This window comes from Microcebus murinus, chromosome 25 (assembly GCF_040939455.1).
Source record: "Microcebus murinus isolate Inina chromosome 25, M.murinus_Inina_mat1.0, whole genome shotgun sequence".
NCBI lineage: Eukaryota > Metazoa > Chordata > Mammalia > Primates > Cheirogaleidae > Microcebus > Microcebus murinus.
Window position 1 is genome coordinate 5,395,054 of NC_134128.1, and position 16,895 is coordinate 5,411,948.

At 51.3% G+C, this 16,895-nt stretch overlaps 2 protein-coding genes across 2 annotated transcripts in view; both read right to left on the minus strand.

Annotated features, from left to right (window-relative positions):
• The window catches only part of GAD2 (glutamate decarboxylase 2), a 69,509-nt gene extending 64,658 nt beyond the window's left edge, over positions 1 to 4,851 (minus strand). Inside the window, exons 1-4 of the mRNA XM_012777334.3 lie at positions 4,481 to 4,851; positions 3,780 to 3,839; positions 3,443 to 3,592; positions 2,162 to 2,395 (exon numbers count right to left, since the gene is read on the minus strand). Coding sequence (XP_012632788.1) covers positions 2,162 to 2,395; positions 3,443 to 3,592; positions 3,780 to 3,839; positions 4,481 to 4,556 — 520 coding nt within the window. The 5' untranslated portion in view covers positions 4,557 to 4,851. The remainder of the gene's footprint in view (positions 1 to 2,161; positions 2,396 to 3,442; positions 3,593 to 3,779; positions 3,840 to 4,480) is intronic.
• A 3,510-nt stretch (positions 4,852 to 8,361) lies between these two features.
• Positions 8,362 to 16,895, minus strand: part of MYO3A (myosin IIIA) — a 202,469-nt gene continuing 193,935 nt past the window's right edge. The window contains exon 33 of the mRNA XM_020284090.2: positions 8,362 to 9,114. Within this exon, the coding sequence (XP_020139679.2) occupies positions 8,988 to 9,114 (127 nt within the window). The 3' untranslated portion in view covers positions 8,362 to 8,987. The remainder of the gene's footprint in view (positions 9,115 to 16,895) is intronic.

Below are 16,895 nucleotides of genomic sequence, written 5' to 3' on the forward strand. Positions count from 1 at the left end.
ATTTTAATAATCCATGAAGACTTCATTTTAAAGTATTTCCTCACTGCCCCTAACTGCTCTCTAAGCTTGGAGCCCAAGTAGAAATCAGGTTAAGGTCTTGCAGTAGAAACCAGGGGATAACATGCATTTTATAAAATAATCTCCCCAGGACTATTACAATATCTGTGTATTACAATATGTGTCAGGTTGGTAACTACCTGACACATCCTAAATACTACTGGATGACAAATTTGACAGTTACAGCATAAAAATCCATAAACTTGCCAGTTGAGGAGAGCAGATGACTGCTGTTAATTTTTCAAGATGCTATTTGGGGGGATAAGGGCAGCAGACTAAATATGCTATGAATAACATTGAGATATTGAATTAGTATTGATACACTTTGCTTAGAAATCCAACTCAATCCATCATATTTTTATTGAAATTTTAAATAAAATGCATTAGAGCAATACTTGACTAATAGTTGCACAAGCATTATGGCAAAATCTAAGTATCGAATTGGCCCATCTTTTTCTGATATTAAATGGAACACTGGAAGACAGAACTATTACTTTCAATGACTCACAATTCCCATTATCTTAACTCTTTAAATTGCATTTCAAACACAACTAGCTTTGAAGAGTGAAGATGTAAAACATTTTCATAGATTCTTTTTGGTTTGGCAGCAATAAAAATAATAGGTAGCAATTCACTATTACTTATTTAAATATTAGGCAAGGGGAATGGATCAAAGAAAAAGGAATTAAAAGCATTGTTCAGGTTTGCACTGACATACATAAAAAGCTGGGTGGGTACATTTCTTGATGCCTAGTATAGACATCATGTGGGTTCTCACCAACATTAATTGCAGGTGATATCTAATGAGCCTTCAAAAATTATACGCCACAGATCAACTTAGATAGAAATCGACAAGTTAAATTCCTTTCCCTATGTATCTAGTTCTAGTGTCATAAAAGAGTATGCTAATAACATAGTAAATCGAGTTCCCAAGGATTCCTTTCTTCTATGCATACCTTTCCTCTCTGTTGGTATAAAGAATGTGAAAAAAAAAGAGCTAAAAGTCCGTTAGAGTAATAGTGATAATTCACCAACAAAAATTGGCAATATAAAAAGATGACATTCCTATGGTAAATAATGTTCATGCTATATTTTACATTTTTTACTTGCTAGCAAGCCTTTTTAAGGCTACTAATCAATTTAGATTCACAAAGTCTCTCCTCTCTGCCCCCAGAAATTCATTCATATTTATTTTTATTGCTTTAATGAAGTGCCATGCTATCATGCATCAGGATGATTAGAGACCATGTCGAAAGGAAGGGTAATCATGACCTGCAGATGAATAGCCAACTATGTGCAAATAAAATGAAAGCTTGGGGTGCACCCAAGTAAATATTACACCTGGAGCTATATAATGGATGGAATATTAAGAATACTGTGAAAAACCAATAGTCAGACCACAAAATAGAAAACATTAGAAAAAATTTACCCCTAAGGATATCTGATTCACTCCTCCCTCCTTCTTTCTTTATCTTACATACACAGTGGCTGTGAAAGACACACATCCTTATATAACATGGCTGAATTGCTAGTCTATGTTGTCTACTTTTGTCTATGTGTGCACATTTCTTTAAAAATAGGAGAAAGTCTGGAATTCAAATCTGTAGTCTTGGCCATTTGAGACAATGCCAAAACATCACCCCTCTGGCTCAATCATTACATAGCATGATTAGCCCAGTTTCTGATCAGTTCTATGCCAAAGAAACTACCAGCACGACACTGGAGTTTGGGCTTTTGTTTGGATCATGCCTTTTGAGCTTTGATTTCCATATTCCTTTTTCTTTCTCCATTTTGGGTTGCTTCTACTGGCCTCTGCTGACAAATGGTTGCTTCTACACCAGTGGTTAAATCTTCACAACCAAATACTTGCAATGCAAAATCTGATGACTTATGCTTGGATACTGTTTCTGATATTATCAACTTCAGAAGTATTAACAATAGGGGAAGGTGCCTTTGATTGGAAGCATTCTAATAATGACTATTTTTTAAGATGATGAAAATAACTGCAAATTTGAAAATACCAGTAACTCCATAAAACCAAACATTTTTATATCAAAAAATTGTAAAAGAAAAAAGAGCTTTATTATCTCTGATTGGACAATACCTGTTTTAATTGCATACTTTAGAGTTGTTTGGCAATGCATCAAAATTTCCTCCAAATTTTGTGGTTGATCTGCCAATTCCCAATTATACTCTTGAAGCAGCTCATTAGGATAATGGAAATCAATCACTTTGGTGGATCTATCGAAGCTTTTCACCACATACTGAAGCAAAATGTCCATGACCTCTTGCAGAAACGCCAGCGTGGGCCTCTCCCCGTCACAGGCAGGCAGCAGGTCTGAGGAATTGGATTAAAATGCCACACTTTAATCTACTAGGAAAATAGTCAGGCCAGATCTTGATCAGGCGATTTCCCTTGGAGCTGAGAAATTTCATGTTTACAAAAAATCTTTTGGAAATGCAAACTATTTTCTTTAAAGGAGAGGCATTTTTCAAAGAATGAATGAGAGAAATTACAATTTCTCCTCTCCGAATTAATTCTTGCATTTTAACCTGTAACTTATTGTTTGCTTTCTGTTTTTTTGAAGACAGTGTGCCTATATTTATCTATTTCACCGCATTTAATTATTTTCTAAATGTTATTTCTCAGCAAATCATCTTAAACGATTATGGAAATATTTCCCATCAGAAACGTTTGAGGAACGCTGCGGGCGGACCAGGCGAAACGGGACGTGCAGCCCTAGTGTCTGCGGAGTGTTACGAAGGGCGCTGTCTCCACCACGCGTGTGTGTGTGCATGTGTGCGTGCATGTGTGTGTGTGTTCACGTGTGAGTGTGCATGTGAGTGTGCGTGCTTGTGTGTGCATGTGTGTGAGCGCGTGCGCAGGCGTGGGGCAGCGCGTGTGCAAGCGCACGGGGATAGCACCTGGCTCTGGGGGGTCTCCCGTGAGTGGGATCGAGCTCCTGTGAAATGGCAGCTACACATCACAATTGCGACCCGATCTAAAGACCCGAAAGATCTCTGCCGTCCGGAACTCGCCGGCCCGGCGTCTAGAAACCGGACTCACCCGAGGCCCCAGCGGCCGAGGAAGCGGACCCCGAACCGCAGCGCGCGACGCGTCTGTCGCCGCCACTGCAGGCCCGCGCCGGGGACAGAGCGCCGGGGACAGAGCGCCGGGGACAGAGCGCCGGGGACAGAGCGCCCGGGACAGAGCGCCCGGGACAGAGCCCCGAGGGCGCAGACGCCGGCCCGGGCTCGCACCCAGCGCGCGGCCCCGCGTTCCTCGCTGTCATCGGAGCCTGTCGCAGGGCCGCTCCGCCCGCCACCTCGAAGCCTCGCTCGGCTGCCCGCGCCCCGCCCTCCCGGCCGCGTCGGGCGCGCTTACCCGTCGCGTGCAGGAACGCGTAGTTGGCGTCCGCCTTGGGGCAGCTGCAGGGCTTCTGGCTGCAGGCGCACGCGGCCTTGCGGGGCGCCGCCCGCGGGGGCCCGTTGCCGCCGCTCTCCGCCGGCCTCTCGGCGTCCCCGTAGAGCAGCGCTGCGCGGGGACAGGGACGCGGGCCTCGGTCAGCCGCCCGCCAGGCCCCGCGCCCGCGCCCGTCCGGGCCGAGGAGCCCCGACTCCGCTGGCGCGGGGTGCGGAGCGGAGAAGGCGGCGGGGACCCCGCGGGCCGCGAGCGCCCGACCGTGCCCGCCCGGTCCCGCGTCCCGCGCGCGGACACTCACCGCACAGCTTGTTTCCGATGCCGCCCGTGAACTTCTGAGCCACCTGGCACCAGGCTCTGGCTGCGAGGAGGCCGGCGCGGACGGCGAGGCGGAAAGAGAGCAGCGACGGACGTGTGAAATGTCGTTCTGTGCGAATGCCAACAGGCCGGGCCAGACGGGGCCGCCTTCCCCCGCGTGGCCGCCGCCCGGCCCTCGCCTCGAGCGCTCGTCCCCGGGAAGCCACGCCGCGCCCTTCGCGCGCCTTCCAGGCGCCTTCGGGCCCGGCCAAGTCCCCTCCTGCCCCGCTGGGGTGAGTTTTCCCAGGCGCGAGGCTTCCGTCCATTCCCGCAGGCTGTCTCTCTAGACCACCGGTCCTCTCCCCGTCCCCATTTTCCTGTCCCCACCGCCCTCCGCCCTCACCGCTCCAGGTAGCAGCGCCCGGCCCACGGAACCGCGTCCCGGAGACGCCGCTGTCTTTGCGGGGCTCCCCAGCCGCCCGCGGAAGGGCCGAGACTGCCAGGGGCCGTCCCAGGGGCCGTCCCAGGGGCCGAGGGGCTGCAGAGGGCTTGGGCTCCGGGGCGTCAAGGACTTACCCCGACAGCAGGGCGAAGCGCCCGAAGTTTCCTGCCGCAGGTGGAAAAATCTGCATCTTCCCGGTAGGTAGCCCCGCAAAGCCCAGTCCGCCCGCAAAACTCTAGTGCTGCGGGTCCCCAGTCGCCTACCTGTGCCGGGATTCTCGGGGTCCCCGGAGCCATCTTCAGACCCGAAGGACCAAAAGCCGGAGCCGGGGGATGCCATGGGCGCTGCGAGAGCGGAGCCGGTCGCCGCCGAGTGCGGAGCTGCGGGCGAGCTGTCTCCGCTCGGCCTGCGCGCGCCTGAGTGGCGGGAGGGGCCCGCGCGGCGACGGCGGGTGTCACACGGGGACAGAAAGCGTGCGTGCCAGCGTGTGCGCGTGTGTCGGCGCTGGGGTTTAGGGACGCGGCAGCGGGCTGGAAGCCGCGGAGTTTGAACAGGGAGGGGACAGAGTGCCCTCAGGGCGCGGAGACCGGAGAGCGCGGCGCGCGGGCGAGGCTGTGGGCGAGCGAGCCCGCGGGGCGCGGGGTGCGGGGCGGCGGGGGACGCCGGGAGGGGCGGGAGCTGAGGCGCGCGGCGCGGGGTGGGCAGCGGGGGAGCGGGAGTCGCCGCGCGGGGCGGGGGCGCAGCGGGTCCCGGGGGCAGGAGTGGGGGGCGGGTCCCCGGGGACGCGGGGAGGGACTGGGGGGCGGGGGACGGGGGGCGGGGATGGGGGACGGGCAGCGCCGGCCTCAGTGCTCCCGGTTCGCTGTCCAGGGTGCTGCGCGCCGGCCTGGGCGAGGGGCGGACGGGTGACCTCGCGAGGCGGGGAGGTGGCCGAGACGACTTTCGCGTCTGCGCTGATTGGTGTATTGTTTGAGGTCTGGCTCGGGCTGCGGGGCGCAGTTCCCGCGCCTCCCGCCTCCCGGCGGGGCTGAGGTCGCTGCGACCTCGAGAGCTCCGGCCGCCAGGCGCGAATCGGGCCCTTTCACGAGGTTGGGGAGGGGACAGTGGGGGAAGGGCGCCCGCCGGCTGGCGGCTGGGGGGAGAGACCGCGGGTTGAGGCAATTAGAGTCCACGCTGGAGTCTGTCACCGAGGACCTCGGGCTGCAGAAAACAAAAAAATAAAACGATGGGAACTTCTTGGAAGGGAGTGGGGCAGCGAGGCGAGAGCCCGCAGCAGTGACGGCTGCGGGAGTCGGGTGGGATCTGGTGGCCTTGGCCGGCGGAGGCTGGAGGGGCCCCGCTTACGTGCGGCGGGAACCCGCGTGTGCGTGCGGGGGTGCAGGGGTTCCCAGCTAAGCAGCTCGGCTGTCCAAATCTGTAGGAAAGAAGGAATCGCCTGCTGGGCCCTCGTTTTAGGGGCCTCAAACCAGTGACACCCCTAAGAGTCTTCCCGGCGGGGCGGGCAGGGAGCGCGAGGCCCGCATCCCTAAGGCCTGGTGGCCAAGGGCTCCTGCTTTTCTAATAAAAGGCGTGAAGGAACCTATCTGATGACGTCCTCTCTCTAAAGAGCCGTGAGCAGGGTGCCTGGAACTCGCGTGCCTTTCTCCTGGCGGTCGAGAGCAACTCCGAGCACACCGGGCCGCCCCGGGGCTCGCGGCGACAGGCACAGGATGACCCTGGCGGGAAAGAGCCGCGCGCGGGATCCGGAGCGTCTGCGCTGCCCGCGCCACGCGCGAGCGCGGGTCACTGCGTCGTGTCCGCGGCCCTTCTCCCTCTGGCCTTCGCACCAGTCGCCAAGCTGCCGCCGAAGCAGAGACCCGTGTGGCCTCAGCCCGGCCGCCGCTCCTCCGCCCTCGCTTAGGTGGGCGTCGTGGGGCTCGGGGTGGCCAGGACACGCGTGGCCAGGTCGTGTCCCCGGGCACAACTGGTCAACTCTCTGCACAAAGCGTTGTCTTCGTTGGCTCCCACGCCCGCGTCCGGGGATCCCGAAGGAGCCGAGAGGCGCACGCCGTGGCGGGACCCCGGCTGCCGGGCGTGGCGGTCGCGAGTCCAGGCCTCAGCTCCGCCCGGTTCCTGGCCCTCCCGGCTCCGACGCTCCAGGTGACGAAGGCGACAACTCCAGGAACGCGAAGGCTGCTCGGTTTGCCATGGGCACCGTGGCAGCTGCGCCGCGCCCGCTCCAGCCGCGCGGAGACTGGCGCTTTGTCTAAATCCACACCGAGTCTGCAAAGGCTCTGCTTCAGTCCCCCGGCTGGGGCTGCAGAACCGTCCTACTATGGACGAGTGCCGAAAGCATAACGGTTCTTAAAAACAAGCCTTTAAAATACACACGGGATCCCCAAGGGAAAAAACGGATTAAAATAAGAGGAAGGTAGAAATCTCAACACCTGAATTTAACAGATTTTTTTTTCTTTTGGTAAAGCAATGACTTCAAATGCTATTGTTTAAACTCCATTAAATCCCGCAGCTCCTGGGTACTTTGAATCTAATGGTGGTATTTACATTTTTTATTTAAACGCACCCTGCTTGTGATGCAGACGGGATCTGATTTGTCTCCCCTCAACTCAGGCCCTCCCTAGACGGCAATTTGCTTTATAATGACTTTCATTTCGCCAAAGAGCCCTTTCCCCCCTCTGCGGGCCTCTGAGTTGGAGATAACAAAAGAGCTCTGGGAGGTAATAATTACAGTCATTAGTTCACAAAGGAGGCAGCCGCCGAATGGGGAGGAGGCCGGCTGCGCTGGAGAAAGCGCTCGAAAGCTTTTCCTCGAATCCGGGGGCGAGACCGCAGGGGCGGCTTCCTTGGGGGAGCCCTTTCTGGTCGGTGGTTTGCCCAGGGATCCGGCGCAGGCTCGGCCAAGGAAGAGAGGCTGGTGAAGTTTTCCCTGTGTCCTTCAGGGCTTAAATGTGGAAGGACACAGAAAGGAGAGATGGAAAGAAAGAGAAAGTAAATGGAGAGAAAACAGAGAAATACAAAAGAAAAAACCCCAAAACAATAACATTGCAGCCGTTCCCCAAGAGTTTGCCATTCTCTTTTCTAGTCTCAATTAAAAAAAAAAATAAATAAGTGGGGGAGAGTTTAGGGAGCGTGTCTGTGGCCTCCCCGCCGGGCAGCGGAAGGGCAGGACTGCGGGCTCGGGCCTGCAGGCTCCCGCGGGAGGCCTGGATTGAAGGGAGGGCGGGCGGCCGCGCGAGCTGGGCCCTCCCCCGCCAAGCCTGCTGGAGGGGGCGGACGGTGGGGAGGCCGGGGCTGGGCCACTCGGGTTAGACACTCTTGTCCCCCCACTCCCGCCCCTGCTGCCCTGCTGCGCTTGTTTCGCTGGTGCCAGGGCCAGGCCTGGCCGCGCCGTCGGGCCGCGCAGCCAGCCAGGGCGACTCCTCGCTTTCCGCCCCGGCCCAGAGGCCGCGGCGCTAACCCGGGGAAAGCAAGGCCTGGAGCGCACGGGACCGGGGCTCCGCCCTAGCCCAGCTGGGGGTTCCCCTCCGCCCGATCGCATTTGTAAAAAGAGGTGCCGTGGGTCATCCGTGGCTCCCTTTCAGCGCCAACTCGAGTCGGAGAGGATGTCACGGCCCTCGGATGAGCGGCGCTGCGAACGCCGAAAGCCCTCGGCGCGCGCCCCCACTCGCCCCTCCAGTCTTTCCCGGAGTCTTCCGGCTCTGGCCCGTGGGTGCAGGAGCTGAGGGCCCCCACGGAAGGGGTCAGCCTGTCCGGGCCAGAACCCTTCTTTCCCGGATTCAGTCATCCATGAGACCACCTAGTCTCCCGTCCTCACCCTCTCCAAGCCGCGTAGACGCGGACAGGGTCAGTTCATAGAAGAGTTTAAACCGGTGCAGTCAACTGAAGAATGCGAACCTCTACCCACCCTCTAGCCTGCTCCCCCATCTTAAATACACCCAAATTCGGAGCAGCGAAAATTGCCCCAAATCTGCAGGCGAGGAGGACCTAAAATCTGACAGTTCAGCTCAGTGGCGGGGACCAGGATGTTTACAGGCCCGGCTGGGAAGGCACCGTGCGCGTGCGCAGTGCGTGTCTGGTGTGCCGGGTTGGAGTCTGGAGGCCGCACGCGCGCCGCAGGTGCGAGGTTTTAGCTGGGCTCGTTTGCTGGCGGTGGCTGGGTGGTGGGGTGGTTCGCCGGCGGAGACACAGGGCCTCAGCGCCCCGCCCAGAGCGCGGCCCGGCCCAGCCCTGCCGCAGATGAGCCACGCAAACCTCGGCTTTGCAAGGCGCTTCCTTTATTGAGTAACCGGAACCGAGGGCAGGGGAAGCGCAAGCTGGAGATGAAGTTCACCTTCAAAATTCTCCCCTGCCCAACCCGGGCTTTGTGCCCCAAGACCACCCCGCCCGCGAGTGTCCCGTGGGCCTGGGGAAGCCAAGAAAGAAGGCATCTTTGAAGTCACCCAGATTGAGAGGGGCTCAGCGCAGTGGGGTCCACAGAAGGAGTGGCAGACATGTGAACCAAGAGATCCCTTAGGGGACCAAGGACAGGGATGCTCCAGCCCGGGCGAGCGGGAGTGCGGGCTGCGGAGCGCGGAGAGGTGGCGTCAGGAGGGTTCCCGAGGGTCCGGGTTCTCTTCTTTCGGAGCACGCAAGGCTGGCCCTGGCACTCGAGGGGCGGGCGCAGCAGGCAGCCCCTGCGGAGGTCAGGGCCGCGGCTTTGTTGCCGGGTGCCAGCGCCCGAGGGGACCCGCTTCGGCCCCGCACCTTCCGACGGCGGCGGCCGCCGGGGCTGCGCTACAGCTGCTGCAGGAGGCGGCGGCGCTGGGAGGTTTTGCGCAGCAGTCTCCGGTAGTCGTACGGGCTGGCGGCCGGCCCGCTCTCCTCCTCCTCCTCCTCCTCCGGGCTCTCTGCCGCCCAGCACCTGCGAGCGAGACCCGGCCCGGGTGTCAGCCGCGCCACCGCGCAGCGCGGCCCCCACCCCGAGCTAGCAGGGTCCTCTTCCCCACGGGTTCCACCAGCCGCGGCATTTGCGAAAGGCACAAAGTGACAGGATAATGGCCAAACGGATCTGCCGGAATTCGCCCAGCCGCGGAGCAGCAGAGGGCTGGTGGCACCCGGCGACTTCGTGTCTGGATGAGTGTTAAGCAAAGCGTCAGAAGGTGCAGTTCAGAGAGCTGAGTTGCATTTGCATCGAAATAACCACCACCAATAAACAAATATTATTTTAGTACCTTAATGTTTGGCACACTTTGGTCAAAAAGGAAAACACAAAGTGCCTAAATAGACACCCACATCTGGCATCTTAAAGCTGCTCAGCTGTTTCTGTAAGAAACGGCCCTCCGAATGCGACCAACTGCTCTGTTAGCAGCACAGGGGTGTGGCCCTGCTTGCTTTGTCAGTGTTTCCATGTCTTCAGTGAGGCTGCTGCGCCAACAGTTCCAGGCCCATCGCGGGAACCCCTGCCACCATTCGCCTTTAAATTCTGCAGCATGCCTGGGGCAGCGAGGCGCTCCCTAAAATGCAGCTACACACATTCACTCATTCATTTGTCGGTAACTAAGTACCAGCCACCAGTAGAGGCGACAGGTGAGCAAAAGTCCATATTTTCATGGAGTTTATTGTCTGCTACGGAGAGGACCACAGACAACTTTAAAACACCAGGTGCTCACAGGTGCTGTGCAGAAAAGCAAGGCAGGGCAATGGGGAAGGAGTGATGGTGTGTGTGTGTGTGTGTGTGTGTGTACACAAGCTATTTCATAGAGGGTGGTCAGGAAAGGCCTCTCTGATAGGGTGACCTTTGAGGAGACACTTAATGGAAGAGAGTGAGCATGCAGATCTCTTGGGGAAGGGCAGGCATTCCAGGGTGACAGACCAACACGCGTTAAGGTCCCAAGACTAGAGTGTTGAAGGAACAGCAAGGAGGCCACTGTGGCTTGACTGGTGGAAGCGAGGTGGGGAACTGCAAGAGATGACAGCAAGATGACAGCAGATAATTTAGTGCTTTGGGACCGTGGCAAGGACTTGAACTTTACTTTGAGTGAGAGACACATTGAAGGGTTCTGTGTGGAGGAACCGGTGACTCATAAAGTTTCTGGCTGCCAGAGGGGAAGCAGGGAGACCCGTTAGGAAGTACAGTGATAGTCCATGCAAGACTGAGAGTGACTTAAACTGGGCTTGTGGAGGAGGGGGTGGGAGCCGGCTAGATCTGGCCATACGTGGAAGGTAGAACGGCTCTCTGATGCACTTGGACGTGGGCTGCGAAAGACAGGAGTCAAGAATGCTGCCAAGGTTTTGGGCTTAACCAACTGGAAGGATGGAGTTGCCATTTAGTGAGATGGACAAGGCTGGAAAGGAGCATGGTTTTGGGGGAAGGGGTAGGATAAAGATTTCAGTTTTGGTTATGCTAAGTTTGAGATATTTGTTATTCATAGACACGCAAGAGGAGATATTAAGTAGGCAGTTGGATGTCTGGGTCATGATCTAGGCTAGAGATTTCAGTGCAGGAGTTTAAAGCACACAGATAACATTTCAGTCCCCGAGGCTTCGTGTTGATGAAGCAAAGGACTCGGACACCATTGTGAAATGACGGAGGTTGAGCAAGGGACTGCGAAACAGCAGCCAGTTGGGCAAGAGGCAAACAAAGAAATGACTGTCCTGCAGGCCAGTGAGGAAAGCGTTTAAGGAAAAAATGAGTGGTCATCGGTATTAAATGCTGCTAATGGGAGAGCTGAGGCCTGGGCGTCATAGATCATGGGGCGCAGCAACATGGAGGTGGTCATTGGCCAGTGTCAGGGGAGTGGTGGGAAAGGAAACCTGAGGGAGGTGGCTCATGAGAGAACAGGAACAGAGGACGTGGAGGAGGTAGTATCTTTATTCTTTCATGGGTTATTCATTTGCTATAATGAAGAGCAGAAACATGGGCGGTCTTAAAGGGGGATTGGGTCAAGGGTATTTTATATGATGGGTCTGATCATGTTCACGGATTGCCAGAAATGATTTGGTAAAGAGAACAAACATTCAAGATGCAGGAGAGAGAGGGGACAGTTGCAGGACAATGCTCTTGAGTAGATGGAAGGACTTGGATTTCGTGCACAAAGGGAAGGTTCAGCCTTGGCTAGGAGTGCAGAGAGGCCACCCACAGTATCCTGACGGAAGCACACTGAGAAGGAGGCAGGAGGGTCGGTAGACTTTGCATGTGTCTGTGATCTGTTATTGGGTTAAAAGAAGACCGTCAGCTGAGAGTGAGGAAATTTTGAGGGTTTGAGGAGAGAAGGGAAAGTCTGAAAGAGTGCACTGGGAAAGTGGGATAATGGATTTTCAGGGAAATGTAGTATTGCAAAATAACTCTAAGGGCCTGCCTAAGGTGTGTGGCCACACATTTTAAGTGAGATTAGATTGTGCTTTTCTCTAGCCACGTTCAGCTACGAGGGTGTGCGCAGAGATGGGGTGGGAAGCTGGCTTCACCCAGCACTGGAGCTTGCCAGTTGAATATACATGAGGGAGAAAAAGCCAAGGCCACTGAAGGCATATGCAAATGAATGCAAATAATGATGAAAGGAGAGGAGTAGAACTTGGTCTGTAGATGGAATATGCCTTTGTTCTGGTCCATTCTGAATAGGGAATTAAAAGAAGAAAAAAATCTTTGGCAAGGTCTTTTGGGGCATCTCAAACTCAGTATATGCTTGACAGGAAAGGGTACAAGTGTCATCACAATGGGTACTGATGGAGTAGATCATCTTCTTCTGAGTTACTAGCTTGAATTTTTATACCTGTTCAGCTGATTTATACCTGTTCATCTGTTATATGAACACTAAATATTGGCCTAATGTGGTGGCTCACACCTGTAATCCTAGAATTCTGGGAGGCCAATGCAGGAGGATTGCTTGACGTCAGGAGTTCAAGGCCAGCCTGAGCAGCAATGAGACCCCATCTCTACTAAAAATAGAAAAATTAGCCAGGCATGATGGCACATGCCTGTAGTCCCGGCTAGTTGGGAGGCTGAGGCAGGAGGATTGCTTGAGCCCAGGAGTTTGAGGCTGCTGTGAGCTATGACTGTGGCACTGCACTACTCTATTACTCAGAGTGACAAAGCAAGACTTTGACTCAAAAAAAGAAAAAAAAAAAGAACATTAAGTATGAACCACATGCCATGTACATCACACACATTACCTCTGATTCTAAGAACACCACTGCAAGGCCGTAGGTTCCTCTTGTCCTCTATCTACAGAGGAGGAAGCAGACTGATTCCAGCTGATACAGCCAGTAAGGAGTGGCGTGAGGACTCAAACACAGGTCTGTAGGGCTCATCTTTCATGCTTTCCCCATGTGTCCTTTTGCCTCTTTTCTGCTGATGCTTCTTTCCTGACTCTCCCATCCCTTAACTGAGGCACTGGTACTCCTTCTAATGCTTTCCTCTTCCACCCTCCATTTATCTTCTTACCACAATTAAAACCCAGCTATGCCCTAAATACCCCACAGCTCTTACTACTGCCCAAGAGAGACCCCACTGGGTCCCATCATAGGAGTGGACAAGGAGATGTCAGCCTCCTGCTTCTCTCTGATGCCGTTCTCTAATCACTGATTACCTGCCTCTAGCTTTTATTCATTTTAACATCCACAAGGACATGCTTGAGGTCAGGTGTTCAAGACCAGCCTAGGTAGAATAGTGAGACCCTGTCTCTACAAAAAATAAAAAAAAAATAGCCAGGCATGGTGGGTGCACCTGTAGTTTCAGGAGATTGAGTTACTCAGGAGGTTGAGGCAGGAGGATCGCTTGAGCCCAGGAGTTCAAGGCTGCAGTGAACTATGATTGTGCCAGTGCACTCCAGCATGGGTGACAGAGTAAGACCTTGTCTTTTAAAGAAAAAATAAAAATAAAATAAAATCTGCAAGAACAATAACTATCTGCAAAAGAAATCAAGAAAATAATTCCATTTACAATAGCTATCAAAAAATACTTAGGAATAAATTTAACCAAGGAGGTGAAAGATCTGTACATTGAAAACTATAAAATGTTGATGAAAGAAATTGAAGATGACACAAATAAACAGAAATATATCCTGTATTTGTGGATTGGAGGAATTAATATTATTAAAATGTCTATACTATTGCATTCTATAGGTTAATGCAATCTCCATCAAAATTCCAATGAGATTATTCACAAAAATAAGAAAAAGAATTCTAAAATTTTGTATATAGCCACAAAATACCCCAAATAGCCAAAGCAATCTTGAGAAAAATAAATAAATAAATAAATAAATAAATAAATAAATAAATAAATAAAGAAAGCAAGCAAGCAAGCAAGCAAGCAAGCAAGCAAGCAAGCAAGCAAGCAAGCTGGAGGCATACCAACACCTGATTTCAAATGAAATTACTAAGCTATAGTAATTAAAACAGCATGGGATTAGCATGGTATTAGTCTATTAACACATAGACCAATGGAACAAAATAAAAAGCCCAGAAATAAACTAAGTATTTACAGTCTTTTGATTTTCAATGAAGATGTCAAGAACACACAATGGGAAAAGGACAGTCTCTTCAATAAATGGTGCGGAGAAAACTGGATATCCACATGTAGAAGAATACAATTATACCTTTATGACATGCCATATACAAAATTCACTTAAAATGGATTAAAGACTTAAGACCTGAAACTACAAAAATACTAGAAGAAAATGCAGGGGAAAAGCTCCATGGCTTTGGTCTGGGAAATGATTTTTTGGATATGATGTCAAAAGCACTGGCAACAAAAGCAAAAATATTATGAGTGGGATTACATCAAACTAAAAAGCTTCTGCACAGCAAAGGAAACAATCAATAGAGTGAAGAGATTGAAATGGGAGGAAATAATTGCAAACCATATATGTAATAAGGGGTTAATATCCAAAATATATAATGAATGCATACAACTTAGCAAAAAACAAACAAAACAAAAACCAACACCCACAAATAACCCAATTAAAAATGGGCAAAGGACTCAAATAAACATTTCTCAAAAGAAGACACAACAATGGCCAATAGGTATATGAAAAAAAAATGCTCAGCATCACTAATCACAGAATGCAAATTAAAACTGTGATGAGATATCATCTCACACCTGTTAGAATGACTATTAACAAAAAGATGAAAATAAAAAGATGACAAGTGTTGTCAAGGGTGTGGAAAAAAGGGAACCTTTACACAATGTTGGTGAAAATGTAAATTAGTACACCATTATGGAAAATGTATGGAGGCTCCTAAAAAAATTAGAAATAAAACAACCATATGACCCAGCAATCTCACTTCTGTGTATATAGCCAAAGGAAATGAAATCGGCATGTTGAAAACATATCTGCACTCCCATGTTCACTGCAGCACTATTTGCAACAGCCGTGATATGGAATCTGCCCAAGTATATATCAATGGATGAATGGATAAAGCAAAGGTGGTATGTATGCATGATGGAATATTACTCAGCCTTAAAAAAGGAGGAAATCGCCGGGCGCGGTGGCTCACGCCTGTAATCCTAGCACTCTGGGAGGCCGAGGCGGGCGGGTTGCTCAAGGTCAGGAGTTCAAAACCAACCTGAGCGAGACCCCGTCTCTACCATAAAAATAGAAAGAAATTAATTGGCCAACTAATATATATATATATAAAAATCAGCCGGGCATGGTAGCTTGTGCCTGTAGTCCCAGCTACTCGGGAGGCTGAGGCAGCAGGATCGCTTGAGCCCAGGAGTTTGAGGTTGCTGTGAGCTAGGCTGACGCCACGGCACTCACTCTAGCCTAGGCAAGAAAGCGAGACTCTGTCTCAAAAAAAAAAAAAAAAAAAAAAAAAAAGGAGGAAATCCTGCCATTTGTGACAAAGTAAATGAACCTGGAGAACATTAGGCTATGTTGGATCAGTCAGGCACAAAAAGACAAATATTGCGTGATCTCGCTTATATGTGGAATCCAGAAAAAGACAGGCTCATACAACTGAGAGTAGAATGGAGGCTACCAGGGGCTTGTTGTTGTTGTTGGTGTGTGTGGGGGTGTTGGGGAGATGTTAGTCAAAGGATACAAAATATCCTTAAGACAGGAGGAATACATTCAAGAGATCTGTTGTACAACACGGTGACTAGAGTTAATAACGAAGTATATTTGAGAATTGCTAAGAGAGTAGAATTTTTAAGTCTTCTCACCATCAAATATGTTAAGTATGTGAGGCAATTCACATGTTAATTAGTTTGATTAAGCCATTCCACATGTATACATATTTAAATCATGTTCTACTCCATAAATATATATACTTTTTATTTGTCAATTAAAAGAAGTCCGTGAGGCACTCAATTCATCATTGCTGTTGTCCCTGACTCCCAGACTGACTGACTCACACTCCCCTGGGTTCTTGGGATGTTCACAAACACAAGGACACTCCTTGTGCATTCCCATGGTCCAATATAGAGTTTAGTCTCACATTCTCCACTCGTCTCAAAATGTTCTTTAGAGCTGTTTTTCTGTTTGTTTTGTTTTCTATTTTAAATCCAGGAAACTATCAATGTTCATTAACTGCATTTGGCTGTTTTGTCTCTATAATCTTCCTTAGTTTAGAAAACCCCCTCTTGGAGCTGTGTTGTTCAGCTTTGCTCTATCAATGTCTTTCCCTCTGGTGTCAAGCTCTTTGAAGGTGAGGCCCAGATCTCATGCACCGTCACACCACCCCTTCCTCATGCCGGCACGGTGCTCTGCGTGGGGTGGCAATGCTGTGTAACGGTCAGGTTCACCAACTCTGAACTTAGAAGGCCTGTGTTCAAATTCTGGCTCTATCACTTATCGTCTGGGTGACTCTTTGCATTCACTAAACTTTACAGACTCAGCCTCCTCATCTATAAAATGGGGCAATAACAATAACTGCTTCACGTGGTTGCTACGAGGGTCACGTGAGACAACGACATGGTGCCCAGCACAAAGCAGGCATTCTGCCAGCGCTAGCTGCTAGCATTCTCATTCTAGGGGACACTAAATGCACATCCGCAGACATCACTGAAACACCAGGCAGTATTTCAGGCTTTATAGCACACATGCGTCTGTAGGTGGGCGGAATACATACTGGAGAAGAGGCAGAGTGGCCTGCTAAAATGGGAAGCAGGTGAGGTAGTGCAAAGCAATTGGGCAGGAAGTGAAAAATCTTGGATTTTAGTTCACTAACTTAATGTGCGACCTTGGCCAAGTCACTTAATCTTTCTGGCATTTGGTGTCCTCCTGTACAGAACTCTGGGTTCATCTCCAAGCTCCAAAACGTTTTAGGTTTTTTGTTTTGTTTTAATAGAGTCTTGCTATGTTGCTCTGGGTAGAGTGCAGTGGTATCATCATAGCTCACTGGAACCTCAAACTCCTGGGCTCCAGTGATCCTCCTGCCTCAGCCTCCCAAGTAGCTGGGGCTACAGGCATGTGTCACCATGCCCGGATAATTTTTCTATTTTTAGTAGAGACAGGGTCTTGATGTTGCTCAGGCTGGTCTTCAACTCCTGAGCTCAAGCAATCCTCCTGCTTCAGCCACCCAGAGTGCTAGGGTTACAGGCGTGAGCCACCACACCCAGTTCTCGACCACAAGATGGAAGAGCACATCATCTTTTGGAGACAAGGGGCAAAAATCATAGTTCAAGTGGATTCTCAAAAGCCAATAAAGGTGGTAATAGCCGCCACCTCTTCTCTGCCACATGTAGTATTACGTATGCTGTCA